Source organism: Podarcis vaucheri (assembly GCF_965113315.1).
Source record: "Podarcis vaucheri genome assembly, chromosome: 10".
NCBI classification, from domain to species: Eukaryota; Metazoa; Chordata; class Lepidosauria; order Squamata; family Lacertidae; genus Podarcis; species Podarcis vaucheri.
Window position 1 is genome coordinate 45,417,350 of NC_138748.1, and position 17,759 is coordinate 45,435,108.

The 17,759-nt window shown below is 41.8% G+C and overlaps 1 protein-coding gene across 2 annotated transcripts in view; it reads left to right on the top strand.

Moving 5' to 3' along the window:
- Nucleotides 1–1,472: 1,472 nt before the first annotated feature.
- TMEM184B (transmembrane protein 184B) overlaps nucleotides 1,473–17,759 on the top strand; it is a 33,355-nt gene continuing 17,068 nt past the window's right edge. Inside the window, exons 1-3 of one of the 2 annotated variants that reach the window (XM_082240870.1) lie at nucleotides 1,473–1,798; nucleotides 13,822–14,052; nucleotides 17,459–17,624. In XM_082240870.1, coding sequence (XP_082096996.1) covers nucleotides 13,849–14,052; nucleotides 17,459–17,624 — 370 coding nt within the window. In that variant the 5' untranslated portion in view covers nucleotides 1,473–1,798; nucleotides 13,822–13,848. The remainder of the gene's footprint in view (nucleotides 1,799–13,821; nucleotides 14,053–17,458; nucleotides 17,625–17,759) is intronic. The other variant, XM_082240871.1, reaches the window with a different exon arrangement.

Here is a 17,759-nt window from a genome sequence, read left to right on the forward strand (position 1 = left end):
ATGGTTATCATGTTGTTAATGTGAGCTGTTAGGTTGTTGTTTTGCTCCACTCTGTACACCTGTTTAATTTTTCTAATAAATTTGCCATTAAAAAAATAAATTTAAAAAGATTTAATTGGATTTACACAGAAGGTAAGCCATCTCTTGGAACAACTGACTGCTTAAGTGAATGCAGCGCCAGAGCAGTCTCATAGCATGTGGAAAGTAAAATAAATGAATAGTGAGAAGACAATAACTGGAGAAACATAATAGTAAACATAGCAACAGGATGTTGAACGGGGTGTGTGTGATGGAGAAATTCCACCCGCCTCTGCAGCAGGCAATCTTAAGCAAATTCCTGCTTTTGATATACTGTATTGTATTTGGATTTAAGTAACAAACGGTGCCCCCTAGCGTTTTGTTGAAAGAGGGACAGCAAGAACTACTACCTTTATTATTCCAGCAGTCAGTAAATTCCTAACTCCGTTAAGTCAGAAAACAACCTCCCCCAAATATTATTAGACAAACATTTCAAGAGCAAGCATTTCCTGTCTACTGATGGTCTATTTTTGCTGCCGAAGTTTTTTGTTCACTGAACAAATAAATGTCCAAAGTTTAGAAAGGGATTATGTTTTGAAATATAAGGATAATTTTTTAAAAAATTGAGATTATAGTGAATTAAAATAAATAAGAAAAAAGAGTAGAAAAAGGGGGAAAGAGAATTCATTTTTCTTTTTTTAAAAAAAAGCAGAGGAAAACATCCATAACAAAATAACCATAAAATATAATTAAGGCTACAAACTACCGGTATATAGTATGTATGTTGATGTATAAATTTATTGCTTCCCTCAGGTATATGTTAATCCATATATCACTATGGTTTCGACAAATACGTTCCAAACAAATTTGTCCATGCATAATCTTCGTCTTCATGAGAAATAAAAATGACCACGGAGCGGGGATGGGGAACTTTTGGCCTTCCAGATGCTCGTCGACTCCCGTCAGCCAATGGCCAATGCAGGGATGATGGGAGTTGTAGTCCAGAGACATCTGGAGGGCTACAAGTCACCCAGTTAACTGCCTATGGCTCAGAATTCCTAAATCCAAAGCATTCCGCCCATTCACACGCACACGTGTAATGCTTGTCGATGCCAGCTTAAACCCCCCCCCCCGGAGCTGATGGTACTTGCCAGCATCATCAGGGAGGGCCCCTGATCTAAGAAAAAGACCAGCTGCTATTGTGCAAATGGTCAGAACCCGAAAGTCCGGAGCTAGAAGCAAAGTGCGGCGCTGGAACGGCGGAAGGAAAGAAAAGCGACTCTGTCTCTTTAAAGCGACCGCCGTCGCTGCTGTTCGGGCGGAGCTTAGAATCTATCTGTGGAAGGCGGGGGGATGGGGACGTCACTGTCCCTGAGGCCACTGGTTACGTCACCGCCTCGCGGCTCCTCCTCCTCCTGCCTCTCTGGCAGGAGCGCGCGCTGGAGAGAGAGAGAGACGGGCAGCCAGCTAGCCCGCGAGCTTCGCGCCTGCGCGGAACTGTTCGCCTGCCCAGTCTCTCCCTTCAGCTGCTCTCTGCCCCCCCCCCCGTCCCGCCTCCGTCTGTTTGGGGCCGCAGCAGCAGCAATAAGCCCGAGTCCGGGGCTGAGAAGCGGCCCCGCCACGCCAGGTGTTCGCGACGGAGCGGCTGCGCGGCCATGGTGCTCCTGAGGGCCTCTCGTCCTGCCCGGTCCCCCGAGTGACGGAACTGCCCCTGCCGCCGGAGGAGGAGGAGGAGGAAGAAACGGAGCCGGGAGCACGACAACCCCGCCAGCGCCAGTCGGTGAGAGGAGAGGGCGGCTGCTGCCGGGAACAGCGCCTCAGGGCACAAGTGGCGCGGCGAAGGGAGCCACGGGGCACTTGGGGTGGCCCTCGAAGCAAGAAAGGGGTGTGAAGGCGTGTGGTGGCCCTTCGCCCTTTCCCGCAGGCCAGGTGGCACCTCAGCGCCTTTTGGGTCCTGGTGGCATGGCCTAGAGATGGTGGCCCCCTGGGATGTGGCTTCCAAGGGGTGGCATCTGCCATGCCGTCCTTTCTGCCACCATATATGACATCAGGTCCTTGGGTGGGGTGCAGAGTGTGATGGTGGGGGTGTTTTGTTTCTGTAATTTGCAGTGGTACCTTGGGTTAAGTACTTAATTCGTTCTGGAGGTCTGTTCTTATCCTGAAACTGTTCTTAACCTGAAGCACCACTTTAGCTAATGGGGCCTCCTGCTGCCGCTGTGCCGTCGGAGCACAATTTCTGTTCTCATCCTGAAGCAAAGTTCTTAACCCGAGGTACTATTTCTGGGTTAGCGGAGTCTGTAACCTGAAGCATATGTAACCTGAAGCGTATGTAACCCGAGATACCACTGTACATAAGTTTACGGATCATCTTTTTTCTACTTGGACGTAGGCAAGGTGACTTGAGCGCATAACATAGTGGTAGTCCTAGGTGCCGCCGTCGTGCCACAGGGTGCTTAAATAACACGGCATTGTGCAGAAATGGGTAAGTTGTGGGAGATGTGGCACATTTGATGCCGGTCAGTGTCCTAGGGATGCTGCTAAGATGTTGAACGTGACAAGTGTGCTGTAGAAACCCAACTCATCCTGCCACATCTGGCACTGAAAATGGGAAGAACTATAGGGAACACAGTAATGCTTTGCTGAATAGCAGAAACACATAGCACAGTTTGTGCTTAGTTTGCGTGTGGTGCATGTCATCTTGAGTGGCATGATGTGGGCCTTACGGTGCTTTGACACTGAATATGGCACTAGGTACAGTGCTGTAATATGGTGTGAGCTTAGTAGCTTTAGGAGGAGAAGTGTAGTGTTAAAGTGTGCCTGCTGAGTAGCATATCAGTTAAAATCCAGCATTTACTATAAGCATTAAAACTAGATGATATTGGCCAAAGGTTTTATGAGTTTACAAAGCAGGTTTGAGGCCCTAAGCTATTTGTGTGGTTGGACGTCTTTGTATAATTATTAGATACTTATTAGATAAATTTCACCTTATGTTCCATCAACTTGTGTTCAGCATTAAATCACTTTCCTTTTTGCTTGTCTATCAGCATTTCTTATTGCTGAAATTTATGTGCAGATAGTAGTAGGAGGCAATTTCAAACAGTCATCTATGTTTAATTGTAATTTACATCACACTCTAAAAGACTGATATGCATTTCCCCCCCCAATGAGAAGTTAACTCCAAGAGCCAGGTAACACTTCACTTTTGAAATTTGCTACTTTGCCTAAACATACATCTGGTGTTATCAGTTGTGAATTGTACAAACACATATGCATGACTATATTTTCCTGTAATTATTGGCATCCAGGAAAGGATTCCTTCTTTGCTATGTGTAAGAATCTGCCTCCTTAAATAAAGTATGCACCATTTATAGATAATGATTCCATGTGTAATTATGACCAAATTCTAAAAGTTGTGTGAATTGGTAGTACAGTATGTATTTTGCACAAGGTTCATAGCTTGTTTTTTTATGAGAGGGCAGAAATAATTATTTTATATCTTCAAATGATGGGGTTGGCAGTTCCACCTTGAAATGCTATGGGATGTTTTGTAGTTCTGTAGTATTAAAAACATGGCATCGTTACTGTGGAGTTCTCTAGTATACAAAACACACGAAGGAAGACTGTAATATTTGTAGCCTCCCTGTAGACTGAATAGGTGAAGTGTACTAAACTTATATTCTATAATTTTTACATGCAGTGTGTGACATTTTCATGCTTAATGTAGTTCAGCATCTTCAGTTATTTGAAGAGTAATTTCTCAGTGAGACTGGAACGGAATGGAAATTAATCCATTCAAAGGAGTGAATTGCTATGTATTATTTAGTTATAAATCGTCTGATACCTAAATCCTAGGAGCAAACCTTAATTGTCAGTTGCAGTAACTCCTTGAAATTGCTGCCTACTATCACATAGGATGTTGAGGAAAAGGTTTGAAGGACAATAATGAGTTATTATATAGAGCCTAAGATGTGAAGGCAGGGGCTTGATTTTCCCTGACCCATCCATGCCTACATATGTTGTTTTTCCTCCTCTGTCACTATAGGACCACATCATCTTTTCAGCACTCCTTGAGCTGTAGCTTGGTAATAGAAGAGTAGATTCCTGCCAAGATAATTAATCCTGCCAAACCCCCTTGGGTGTCTTTAAAGAAACTGATCTATAAGCAGTCGCGGTAGTAAAATGGAATACATAAAGCTTTTAGCTACAATAGCTCTTAAAATATGATATTGAAAATAATATCTAGGAAAGCATTTCCAGTATGAGTTACAAATTGGGGAGGGAGAGGGATCCTTCCAGCGACAGGAAGTCACTTTGTCAAGATTAGTCTGTTTTAATGTGTGATTCTTGACTGCTAGTACTTGTGATCTGGCTCAACTCAGAGGATGTGCTCCTCTCCTCCATTTACTAATATATTTTTTTTTGCATGAGCGTTCACTGCAGAGTGTTCATAGAGCATTGGCTTTGTTTTTCAGTGCAAACCGTGACTGGGAAGGCACAGATCACCTTGTGCCCAGGGAGTAGCACATCAACACTTGAGTCTGTAATGCAGCGTGGTGATCATTTTAACAACCCCAGAGGGATGCAATTTACAGGAAGCAAAGAGGGGAGGGGAGAATTAGCGAACGCATTTCACCTGCTGCACAGTACGCTCTTTAAAATGTAACAACCGTAATTGGAATGAGCACCCCTTTAGCCTTGTGGTACAGTATAGCAAACCGTTCAGGAATGGTTGTCATATTAGTGAAAGCTACTGCACATGGGATGCGGAAATGGCTTATGCTTTTGCACCATAATGTGTATGTGGAATGCCCTAAGCTGCTGTATCATGCAGCAGTTCCATATGTTCTCTCTCTTGCAAGTGAGTTGTTTCCATGGCTTCTCCAGTTTTTGCTGCATCTGCCTTATCTATCAACAGTGCTCATTGGTCAAACTAGGACTAATGTTGTTGCCACCCATCCACACTAGAGCATAAGCCTATAGGCTTTTAGAAGACAATGTAAGCCATTGTGTGATCCCTTTGAGACAGACATTTAATGTTTTATTACGGACATGATTTATCTCTAGCTGACCAATGCAATCAACTCCCTTATCTTGTGTAGCCTTTTTGTGTGTGGTAACTTTATATTAAATATTTATTGTAAGGTTTTTAGAGATATCTGTGCTTGTGAAGTATTTATTGGTATATTGAAGTTGTAGAAACTTAAAGATCATTGGATTGTTCATTCTCAAACTATGCACCTCAGAAGCACACTTACATAAGACCTCATATACCTATAGCCTAGTGACACAAGCACTATTCAGATTGTTGTTGTTGTTTTGCATACTATTAACACTAGACAATCTACATATGCATAATAGAAAGGATAGATACTGGTCCCAAAGGGCTTAAGGTCTAAAAATAAACAAAAGCTTGACAACAGAAGAAGGACTAAAAAAAATTTAATGTTGCTCTTTCAGTTGCAAGTACTTTTGGAGGGGGGTGTATCTTTGCAGAGAGGTAGGACATAATTAATGTATCTTTACCCATTGGAGAATTAGAGAGCCACACTCCTGTCTCTGTGCTCCAGTTAAACACTGAAATGCATGTTCATAACTAAAAATGTGATTGAATGGCTTATCATTGATGTGTGATTCCCCACCTCCCATTAATATGTTAAAGGATTCCGTGTTTGCTGCCACAGCTAACAGAGCAATCCCTGTGCACCTATGTAGTTGAAAGCTGGTGAAGTCACTGGTTCAAATCTCAGCTCAGCCACAGATGCATTAGATGGCTTTCTGGTGGGTTGTCTCAAAAACAAAATGGGCAGTACTCTGAATGAATAGGATACAAGTGAAGCTTTATCTACTTTCCTAGTACATTAGTGTATGAAAATAATTTTTCACTTGCAACTTTCCATTGCCATTTCAAATAAATCCCTTTTAAACTCAGCTCTCACCTCTGTCTTTTCAAAACTTCAACGTTCAAGAAATGCTACTTCAGGGCGATACGTGCCTCCCTTTCCCTGAAGAGCTGCATGGCAAGCAGCAGTGAGATCATGGGTATGAGGCACATAGTGTGCATAGACTAATTCTGGTACCGATTCTGGGAAGGTGACCCATCCTAGAACTGCAGTGTTTGATCCTATTTTTCAAAGGAAGAGTGGTATGCTGGAAACAGCCTCCTCCCTTTCCTCTTGTTTCCTGTCTCATTCCAAAAAAAGAGTCTTGCTGTGGTATGCTGACCTATTATAATGTGGGTCAGTCCACACACACGCATACACACACACACAAAAGATGGAGAAGGAAACTGAAGAAATTAATAGAGCAGAAAAACTCTTTTGGAGAAAGATAGTTGTTCATAGTAAAAGGGTTTCATTGTTGATCTGCACATCTGATTTAGGGTGGATGATGGGTGTTTGCAAGTGAATTGGTTGACCTGGTATAGGACAATATTTAAGAACAAGGCAAAGGAAGGAATAGACTAAAGGTGCAGCTACAGGGATGAGAAGAAGGGGCTGTTTTCTGTGAAAGTAAGGTAAGGAGAGTTGCACTTTCCCATTCTAGAATAAACCGAGAAACTTAAAATCTGGAAATAAATGTTGTCTCCGATCTAAATTTTACAGAACTTTTCAATATATATTTAATTAAAATGTTGTAACTGTTTAGAACTTATCATTTACTAAAAAAAGTTATTCATAGTCATTTGTTTTTACCATTTACAGTGGAGAACTTTTGGTTTTGATAAAAAGAAAGACAGCTTGAGTGGCGTTTTCTGTCTTTTGTTTCACTGAGCATACAGCCAGCTGTTTGGATAAAAAATGATGAATAGGCAAAACTCTCATGAGGATTTGGGCTATTCAGTCTCCCACAGTACAACTACAAAAGCTGTGTTTGGATGATGCTTTGTTGTACTGATAGCTTAATTATATCACTAATAAGCAGCCTTCTTCAGTGTGGGTGAACAAAATTCTTATATGCGTACCAGAAGCAAAAGTAAACTAGCATGGAATGAGATCCCAAAATATATGGGGCAGGTAAAGAGTACCTGCTGATGTTCTAGTTCAGGGACCTTACTCCTCTCTCTTTCCCGAGACTTCACTTTGCTTTTACCTAAAGAGGCAGTAACACATTAACCACCAGTGAACGCAATTAACAGAATTTTAAGGTAAACTTGGATTCCCTTCACATTGACACAGCAGCTCATTATACTGAGCATTCTTTTGTTCAGTAACCAAAGTAAGTACAGCCTTGCCATCTGCTTGGCTATTGGACTTCTGTTCCATGTGCCATGATGTCATGACATATGACACAACAGCCCTTGAGGCAGTATATCATTCTACAACATTGTGTCAGATGCAGGACCTATCATTAGTCCCAACTTAAACATGAAGCTCCTGTATATTACTTTATATGTTTGGCTTTCCTTCTCCCCCACTTCTCAGAATAAAGAAAGAGATGCAGTGATGATGTTGCTTTTCAGACCCATCTTAAGGCAGGACATGAGTGACATAGAATTATAGAAAGCAACTTGGAATCATAGATTCCCTGCAATGCAGGAATCTTTTTGCCTAACATGGGGCTTGAATGCACATGAGGCTTCTCTTAAGGAGAGCTTCCCTTAGTGCACTTCAGCACTGTACTAAAGGAGAGCTTCGCCCAAGGCACTTCAGCAAGGCATTTTAGCATTTCGGCACTGTACCAAAGTTGAGGAAGAGGTGACACTAGCAGCAGGGGGCTTGTGCAACTACTGCTTTTTGTGTTGTCTTCTTCTTCTTCTTAAAAAAGGTAAATGACCCTGTAATGACCCTGGTATGGACTAGCACAGAGGTCTGCAACCTTTAAGACAAAAAGAGCCACTTGGACCCGTTTCCGAAGAAAAAAAGAACTGGGAGCCGCAAAACCATTGAGATCTGACAGCGGGCGGGAAGGTGACGTCGGGACGGTGCGTGACTAACGCACGCACCACCCCCATGCGACGTCACAGCCAGTACTGCGCCTGCCACAGTGGGGAGTGTCGGGGCACACAATTCGCCTCCTCCCCTCGCTAGTATCCGCCCCGGAGCCGCGGCAAAGGTGTAAAAGAGCCACATGCGGCTCCGGAGCCCCAGGTTGCCGACCCCTGGACTAGCAGATGGATATAAAGCTGCTATTATTATTATTATTAACACAGTTATATTAAGACTCCTTTAAAAATGTAATTTGGCTTTAAATGAAATTCACATTTAATAAAAAACCAAAAGAAAGTCTACAACTTCTAATCTCTTGAAGCTATGAATGTCACTCAAACATGGAACCTGTGCCATGATTCTTTTTCATTCTGACCTTGGTCTTCAAAAGTGATTTGCTTAGTGCCCTCTCTGCCTACAGAGAGCACTGCTCAGAAAGTGGGAACCAGCACCTTGACTTGCCTCCAGAAGTATATAGATGGAGCAGCTGCTGGAAAATATTGTGTCTATTTCCATTCAGCACTTGATTGATAGAGCAAATGAGGCCTTTGGTCTCATTTGACACTTTGACACTTCAGCATTTCAGTTATAAATTTGTCACCTATATGATAACTCTAAATATTGAAGTGTCCAAATTCAGTACACAAGTTCAGGGCACAATCCTACATTTTAAAAGCCAACTCAGTCCACACATGTATTTTTAAAGTGGGGGGAGGTGCAAAACAAATTGTAATGTCTCCTTTGAAGACTGAGAGATCAGAATGAAAGTTGGTGCACGCATTTAAAACACAATTATGCCATTCATATTCAAACTCAAGATTTGCCCCTGCGCCAGTTTTCAATACTTGCAAAGAATATTAAGTTATTCCAGTCCATTTAGATATGCATGAATTAATGGTGTTAAGATAACAGTTTCAGAATGGTGAGTAGCAGCAGTGTATTGAATAAAAAAGGCATCCTTAGCCACAACAACAACCTTTAGACCTCTAGTCTGTGAGCCTAATTAGGCCCACCAGACCTTCCCATTTGGACTGTGAGGCTCATTTTGGCCAAGCCTCACCCACCTGCCCGAAACCTGATGCCATATGTGGTGTCAGTTGAAGTGCAGGTAAAGGCAGAGCTTTGACAAAAGGTGTTCTGGATGGAGGTGCTTGGAAAGCCCCTTGCATAGTGTTTCCTAAACACTGGCTTTTGCTCAGTACTTCCCAAGTATTTACAATCAGCTGATTGTTGCCCACACAGTTTAATTTCAAACCATGCAGGCAAAAATGAAACACCTGACATCACTGTGACCTGCAGAGGTGCACAGAGATGCAGCCTGCTGGTTGGAAACAGTTCCCCACTCTTATGTTAGTAGAGCGACAATTCCTTGAAGAGGTAGACCCTCATCCTCGGATAGGTCACAAACCTGAAATATATGGTGACCTGTTTATTTATTTCATAAAATTTATACACTGCTTGATTGTAAACACACACACAAAACTCAAAGCAGTTTACGTGTTGCTATGTAGAGATTGTTGGTATATCTCTGGTAGAATTAAAGCGTGTGCTTTTTTAAAAAATGATTCAAAGCAAGGGGAGGAAAATATTATTGGAAAACATACCACACATTCTAAAATTTTTGGGGATGAATGATATGCTTGACTGCTTTATTAGTCAGATGCATTCTTCACTGGTTGCATGCACTAGGGGGCAGTGTATGTTTCATGTGTTGTTTCTTTGCATTTTGAATGCCTGTCTAGACACCTGCCATTTGAAAATGCATTTTCTCTTACATTTCTTAGGGTTTTTTTTGGTGGGGCTGGGGCTGGGCCTGGTGGGGGCGAGGGGGAGTGATTTGTCCACTGGTGCAGTTAGGTAATTTTACACTCTGGTTTTCATGTGTAATCTTTTGTTTATTTAAAAATGTGTTAAGCCAGCCATGCTATGTTTGGAGGTGTTCCCGCTCATTCTCTTCAGTTGGGCCCTGGACTATTGCCTGAATATTGTTTTCTGATGGCACCATTGGGTTTGTTTTGCTTTCTTCTAAAATCTTGGCTTGCACTTAGAATAGGGTATGTAGATTTATAGGTTCTGTAATCTGTTTAAATAATAACACATTACTGTATATGAAGCACTGAGAACTCTCTATCTCAGTAATCTTTGCCACAATCCTTGCAAATGTTATCATATCCATATTGCAAACAGAGTTGAAACTCAAAGATACTGGTTTGCCTAATAATTAAGCTAAGTTTCAAAATCACATTAAGGCAAGGATTTTATTAGGACAACCTAAACAGCATAAAAAGTGTACATGCTTTTGAGTCCTCCAGAACTTTTCAGAAGAAAGGTTTGACTTCAGAGCTGTGTCTCTTCAGCTGTTTCCTATCCATGTTTCAAAAGTCTTGATTTTTTCAAATAGGATTACTGCCAAGTAAGTAATCCTATTTGAAAAAATCAGGACTGCCAAGTTAGTAGGCATGGGACGTGGGTGGCGCTGTGGGTTAAACCACAGAGCCTAGGGCTTGCCTAACAGAAGGTTGGCGGTTCGAATCCCGCGACGGGGTGAGCTTCTGTTGCTCGGTCCCTGCTCCTACCAACCTAGCAGTTCAAAAGCACGAAGTGCAAGTAGATAAATAGATACCGCCCCGGTGGGAAGGTAAAGGGCGTTTCCATGAGCTGCTCTGGTTCGCCAGAAGTGGCTGAGTCCTGCTGGCCACATGACCCGGAAGCTGTACACCGGCTCCCTCGGCCAATAAAGCGAGATGAGCGTCGCAACCCCAGAGTCGTCCACGACTGGACCTAATAGTCAGGGGTCCCTTTACCTTTACTAAGTAGGCATAGGATTTCATCCTTTAACTACCACTTTAGCACTAAGAATGGAAAGTCCGGTTCTTTCTTTTGGGCTTCTTGATAGAAAGGCTGTATTAATTATAAGAAGGTTTTTAGTAAAGCGTCTGTTATAAATTGCAGACAAATCTCCTGCTTTGGTATTTATATCTAGCAGTCGTGAAGTGATCATAAAGGGGAGTGTTTGTGTAGACTAGGGTTGGTGTGTTGTTTTTTAAACTATCCTCGTTTATTGTAGGCATTGCTGTGATTTACAGTATCTCTTTTTACATTGTAATAGGATTGGATATCCTTCTCTCCTCAGCCTCACAGATACCTGATAATTTCTTTCACCTTTTCATTCAAGCTTAATTGGCTAGGCATACATCTGTGGTAAATCCTTCCTACATGTGTATTTCATAAGCTTAGCAAAAACCTCTTTCTTGTGCCCTGTGGTGTGTAGAATGTTGTCAGACGGAAACCAATTTCCTCCAGACTCAGCAGCAAAGGCATCTCAAACTCCACCCTGTTTTCAGTTTCCTGAGTGTCATCTTTTTCTATAAAACTCCTTCCTTCCTTCCTTCCTTCCTTCCTTCCTTCCTTCCTTCCTTCCTTCCTTCCTTCCTTCCTTCCTCTGCTTCATGCACATCTGGGTTTTTTTCTCTTTCTAAGTGCAGTCTTCATATTATATTTAGCATTTCCACAGATCTCCCCTCAAACCCCACTTCTCATGCGAATGCAGACCTTTTGAGTTTGCTTTCGACTGCAATAATCCCTGACCATTGGCCATGTGGCTGAGGTTTCTGGGAGTTGTGAGTCCAACAACATCTGGAGGGCACCAAGTCTGGTAACAGTGGTCTATACCAGTGGTTCCCAATTAGCTAATTACTGAGGGCCGCCTATTTTTCAAAAGCCAAGCCACAGACCCCCTACTTTTGAAAATTTTGATAACTCTATGGTAGTTACCTCTGCAGAGCAATTTTTTGAACAAAATGTGGGGTAGCCCCTAATAAGCTAAGGATTTTAGGTATATTAAAAAACAGACGAGGGCTGAGCAATATCTGGTTTTCAACATTGTGATATATCAGCAGCTAAACATCACGATATTCCGATATATCATAACGTCTGAAATTGGAGATCAGGCGTGGGGATGAAGGAAGGAGCAGCAATAGAGGTCGGGTGGGTAGGGTGCCTGCAGATGAAGGAAGAAGCAGTCACGGAGATTGGATGGGTGCAGGGAGGAGAGGAAGCAGAATCACCTCCACTGCATCGAGCCACTGCATCGAGCCAGCGAAGATGCACATCCACTGTGGTTGCTGTTGCTTTCCTGCTGACTGAGAAAAGCTGCTTCACCTCAGTGCCAGGGGAAGGTAGTGCCACAGTGCCCTGAAGTGAGGGCCATCAGCTGCCCTGTTCTCCATCAGTGTGAGGGGAAGGCAGCACCTTGCAATCTGCTGTCCTGTTTTCCCTCCTAAGTGAAGGCAGCTCAAATCAGCAGCATATTGGCAGTGCCTTGAAATCAGTTGCCCTGCTCTCCCTTGCACAATAAGCAACATATTGCTGCATATTGCCAGGTCAAAATAGTTATCACAGTGGAATTTCAAAACTGATTTTGGCCAATATATTGAAAAATCACACGGTGCTAAAAGATTTGTGATATTACCCATGCAAAAATGACAAAAATTTAGTGGGGGGGGGCAAGGATTGGGGCCGCGGACCTCCTGGGTGTGTTCCGCGGACCCCTATTTGGGAACCACTGGTCTATATACTATTTCCTTGCTCTTTGTGCACTATGGGGGTTTGTCAGTCTCCATTCTTTTCAAAATAGCTTTGTGTTCCCTGCAGAATGTAAAGTATTTTTACCATTGGGTATTTTTATCATATATTCAGACTGGGTGGATATTTCAGCAATGAGAATGATGTATTAAAACAAACTGAAGTAGGAATTGTTATGTAACTAGAATGGCGGCTGGCCCAGCTAGAACAATCAAAAGATCTGTGTTGAAAGGGGACTCTCCACGTGCTTACCTTATTTGCTCTTTTCTTGTAAGGCCAGAGGAAAACAAAATCACATGTTGATTCTTTTTATAGTCTACTGGTCTGGTTGTGATAAATGAAAAGACTTCATATAGAAATACTTGGTTCTCCAAAATTTTTCCTGCTGTGTGTATCACTTTCGTAATTCATGCATAGTTGTGCTTCATAATTTCAGTTTAACAACTTAGATAATTTACCTATTGGCTTTTCAGTTCATCCCCCCATTTCTTAGAGACAAGAGTACTTACTTATGATCTCATTTCCAGACTACTTGATCTTCTTCACTGCTGACACTTTGTCAGTTTTTGAATTTGTATAATGAGCGTAGCTAATGATAATGAACATTTAATCCATAAATGTTTGGATTTTTTCTGCTCAGTTGTACTTCTGATTCTGTCAGAACAGTCAAGAGTCAGACGGAAGGTTTTAAGTCAGTACCAGGCTAGCACATCTATATATTGGTTGGGCACACATATACCATGTAAAGCCAATACATTTCTATCAAGTATTGGTGCTTTTCACTACCTTCTGTTCTGTATGAAGTTTTTGCTTCATGGGGTGGACTTGAGAGAAGAGATCACTAGATGCACAAACAGCCAGCTTCTTCCTGCGGTCTTAAAACAGTCACCTTAAAATGTTGTGCCCCATGTTTTTGAAAAAACTTATTGCAACTCTTTGTATAACCACTTAAGAAAGGAATAAAATTGAATGTGTTAATAGAGTATCAAAAATGCACGATTGTTTTAGGCAGTGTTCCAGAATTCTCTGCAATTTAAATTTAGAACTGCTTTTCACATGTCTGACCTTCTTTCTGACTGTTCAGTGACTAAAGAGTAGCTATGTTTGATACCATAGGAACATGATCGATTTCTCCCAAATTATTCCTGTTTACCTTTGCTACTGAAGGCCTCTACACTTGACAGAAATGTTTAGCAAAACTCTGGGATACCTGTGAGGTGTTCTGGCTATGATAGGTTGTTTCTGCTATTTTGAAACTTTTCTGTCTCTCTCTCTCTATAAAATTCCTCTTTAGATCTGAAGGACCCACAACTCTGAGGACATGATGATTGTAGTGACTGGAGTCATGTCTGTGCCTGAGCTGGGCTCCCCAGCCAGCACTCCTGCTGCAGCCCCCAACTTATCCTGGATGTCTGAGGTTGGCACTCCCACTGCTGTGGAGCAACCAGTATTCCTAATGACTACAGCTGCCCAGGCCATCTCAGGTTTCTTCGTGTGGACTGCTTTGCTTATTACTTGCCATCAGGTAAGCAAAATCAAATACTTCTAGCATTTTGAATGGCACTTTGTAAAGGCACCTTTTCTACTGCAGCCAGAGAGAGAGAGAGAGCTGTGCTGACTACAGTTAAGCTTGCTGTAGCCTTACCTGTTCTACTCTCTGCCATCATTAGATCATGTAGAGTGGATGGAGCTTGTGGCCCAAAGTGGTTACCGCTACTTCTGTTTTAAGCTACAGATCACTTTATGCAATATTATGGCCTGTAGCATACATGAGCAATCTCCAACTCCATTTGCACAATGTATACAGGTGCACCTATGGATTAACACCATTGAACAAGCCCCCATGTAACTTGAAGGAGAGGAGAGTGTGTCTTTACTTTAGTTGTGATACAGATGTTTATCAGGTATTTGCTGTGGTGCGATGAGTCTGTTCTCATAGAGTAGTGAGAGTGGAAGTGATGTGGCTAAAAACAGCTAGAGTATGGAGGGTGGGGGGAATGCAGGACTTTGCTGTCCCGTTCCATTGTGTGTGAGACAAGCAAACCTCAGAGCTGTTCAGACAGTGCCAGCATATACATAAGGCTGCAGCTGCCAGGAAGCTGTCTACAAATTAGTCTCTTCAGCTCGCCATTAAGTTCATGGTGCCCGTGTCTTGCCTAACAATAAATCTAGGCAGTAACTTGTAGGGAAAAGCAGGACAATGTCAAAACTATAGAAGATCAAGCATCTTTCCTGTCAGACTGCTAATACTATGGGGTGGATTGCTGTGATAGGCCCTGGGGCCTTTATTCCAGAATCCTAAGTAGTAATTAGTCCGTCAACTTCAGAGGTATGCAGACAACACACTTCCCTCATAGTAATGCAGTTGATTGGCTTAGGAATGATGTACATTTAATTAAGTGTGTTTCATTGGGGTGGGGGTGGGAGAAGGCTATGTAATAATGGTGTGCCATGATTCATGGGGTTTAATAACCCTTTGGCGTTATCTTCCAATTTCATAGCTCTGCCTGTTCTTAGCACAAGGAATAAAAAGCCATTTATCATTTTAAATTTCTGCCCAAAATGTCTGTCATGATGATGAACACGCTGTACAAATGATTTCAGCGAACCTGGTTGCACGGTGAGGAGGAGGCGGCAGAGGCATTTTCCTCTCCTCCTGCCACCAGCTTTTCTGCTGTAAGACTTGGCTGCTGTATTTCATCAGGTTGGTGGGTGACGGTACAAACCAAATTTAGCATCCTCTTTGTAATGCTGTCTAATAGTGTCCTTGTATGATGAGTAACACATGCAAACCCTACAATTTCATCAACCTGTGTTTAACACCTGTGGGTTAATGAATAGATAAGTGACTATCCATTGGAGAGCTACAGAGCATTATTGAAACTGGCTGTGTGAGATTCAAAAGGGGATTAGCTACTTTATGAATCAGAATAGCACCTTACCTGACATTTACTTGGGCAGCAACAATGAATCTTATTAGTTCTTCTTCTTTAGAACATTAATTGGTCATCTGCTGCATGTCTGTTGGAATAGCGCCATCTGATCTTGGTGTGTAAACAGTTGGCCCCCAGAGTGTACAAAGGGAGAGTTCTAGTCTTACTGTGTCGTTATGGAATTAATGGACACAGAACGTAGTCATGAGCACTAGTGTAGATGGATTTAAAGGAGAGAAATCCATGGAGGATGACTCTATCAAAATGCTGTTAGAATCGATAGCTAAGTGAATCCTCTGCAATAACAGGCAACATATCAGATGTTAGGGACAAATAAAAGGGCTGATGCCTTCATGTTCTGCTTGTGAGTTTCCCCAAGGCATCTTGCTGACTGGCTTCTTTTGGGAATTAGATGAACCTTTGGTCTGATGTAGCAGGACTCTTTTCTCTTAGTAGTATAACTGTTTCATGCATTACAGCTGTAAGGTTGACTCCGTAGATTGCTTGCATTCTTATTTATGTATCTGAAGAATTTTTATGTATCTCTTCAACTTAAAAAGGCCTCCAGAATGGCTTGCAAAGATCAGTTGAGCTTTGTTACGAAGCTGACTAAAAATGCTCAATATCTTTGCACTGAATTATATGATTGGCTGTGTAAAACTAGATTATAAGACAAAGAGCAGCTAGGGTGTTCTATTGAAGCCAACTAGTCATAATCATACAAAACTTTTCCCTCTGCAAAAGAAAAAAAACCCTAGGAAATGCCTCCTTTTTTGAAGAATTTCCTGTGTTTGCACTCCCGGTGCTGCTGCTATCTGGAAACACCCTGTGGGCGAAGAAAAGCACTATTTCAAAATTACTGTTCATAACCAACATTCTAATACACTCTCCATCCAGTCTGTTTCTAGTCAGTAAAGATTTTAACTTGTAGGATAGGCAGGCTACCATATAAAACAAAACATTTTAAAGATGAGATTTGATTCATTTGCAAAACTTATTGGTGTGCTCTTCTGTTATTAGAAAGCACGATAGAGTTTGTATTTGAGAGACGTCTTCTATGTCTTTGCAGATTAAAGTTGTGTTTTTGGCTGGTCCTCACTTTGGTTGTCTTATATTTATAGATCCAAAAACTTTATTTTTGTGTGGGATCATGACATTACAGAAGGCTCTGCTACTGTATTGCACTGAAAACATATGAGCCATATACCGTATTTTTTGCACCACAACACTCACTTTTTTCCTCCTAGAAAGTAAGAGGAAATGTCTGTGCATGTTATGGAGGAAATGCCTACGGGTGGCATGCCTACGGATTTTCCTCCTCTAAAAACTATGTGCGTGTTATGGTCGGGTGCATGTTATAGAGCGAAAAATACGGTATGTCATGTGTATGTGCTTAAATCTGGTTTCTAAAAGTAATATATTGAAGCTGTGAAATGTAGACATCTGGATAATGAATGTGAACGATAGCATAGGATAGCTTCAGTATTGTAGCCATTTCACGGCTTCAGCACATTACATTTAGAAACCAAATCAGTTTGTAATTAAAATAAGTAAATCTCAAGTGAAAAGTATGTCATTCAGATGCCTAGTACTTTTTTAAAAAACTAAAATTATTCTTATCATTTGGATAGAAAAAATACTGTGGGACAGTTGCTTTTTATCTTACAGTAAATATAGTACAGAATGTTCATTTCATTACATTTTATAGCAATTTATATATTCATAAGCTACCTTTACTTTGTAAATGAATTTTATTCCTTGTTCTTGTTTAAGGATAAAGAGCAGATGTAGGTTAAACATAGACCTTACAGTGCAAAAACCAAGTAAATATATCCTACTAAGCTACTAAACTCAGTAAGAAAGCCTTATGAGAGCAAAAAAGTGCTTATGTGTTGTGTATGGCATTGCATTCTTAAATTCCCATTATCACTCCTCTTCCTCCTTAGCTTACTTTTGTTCTAATTTGACATTATCCTGTTCACCATGTTTTTCATCCAGATCTATATGCACCTTCGTTGCTACAGTTGCCCCAATGAGCAACGCTATATTGTCCGGATCCTCTTCATTGTGCCCATTTATGCTGTCGACTCATGGCTCAGCCTCCTTTTCTTCACCAATGACCAGTACTATGTTTACTTTGGCACAGTGCGGGATTGCTATGAAGGTAAGGTGCTGGAAGGCATGGAAACAGGCTAGAGAGAAGGTGGTGCTTTGTATGTGAGCCTGAAGGAAGTACCCTTACACAAGGGTCTTAGTTAAATATTGGGTTGTGTTCTAAATATGGAGAAGTGGCAGGAAG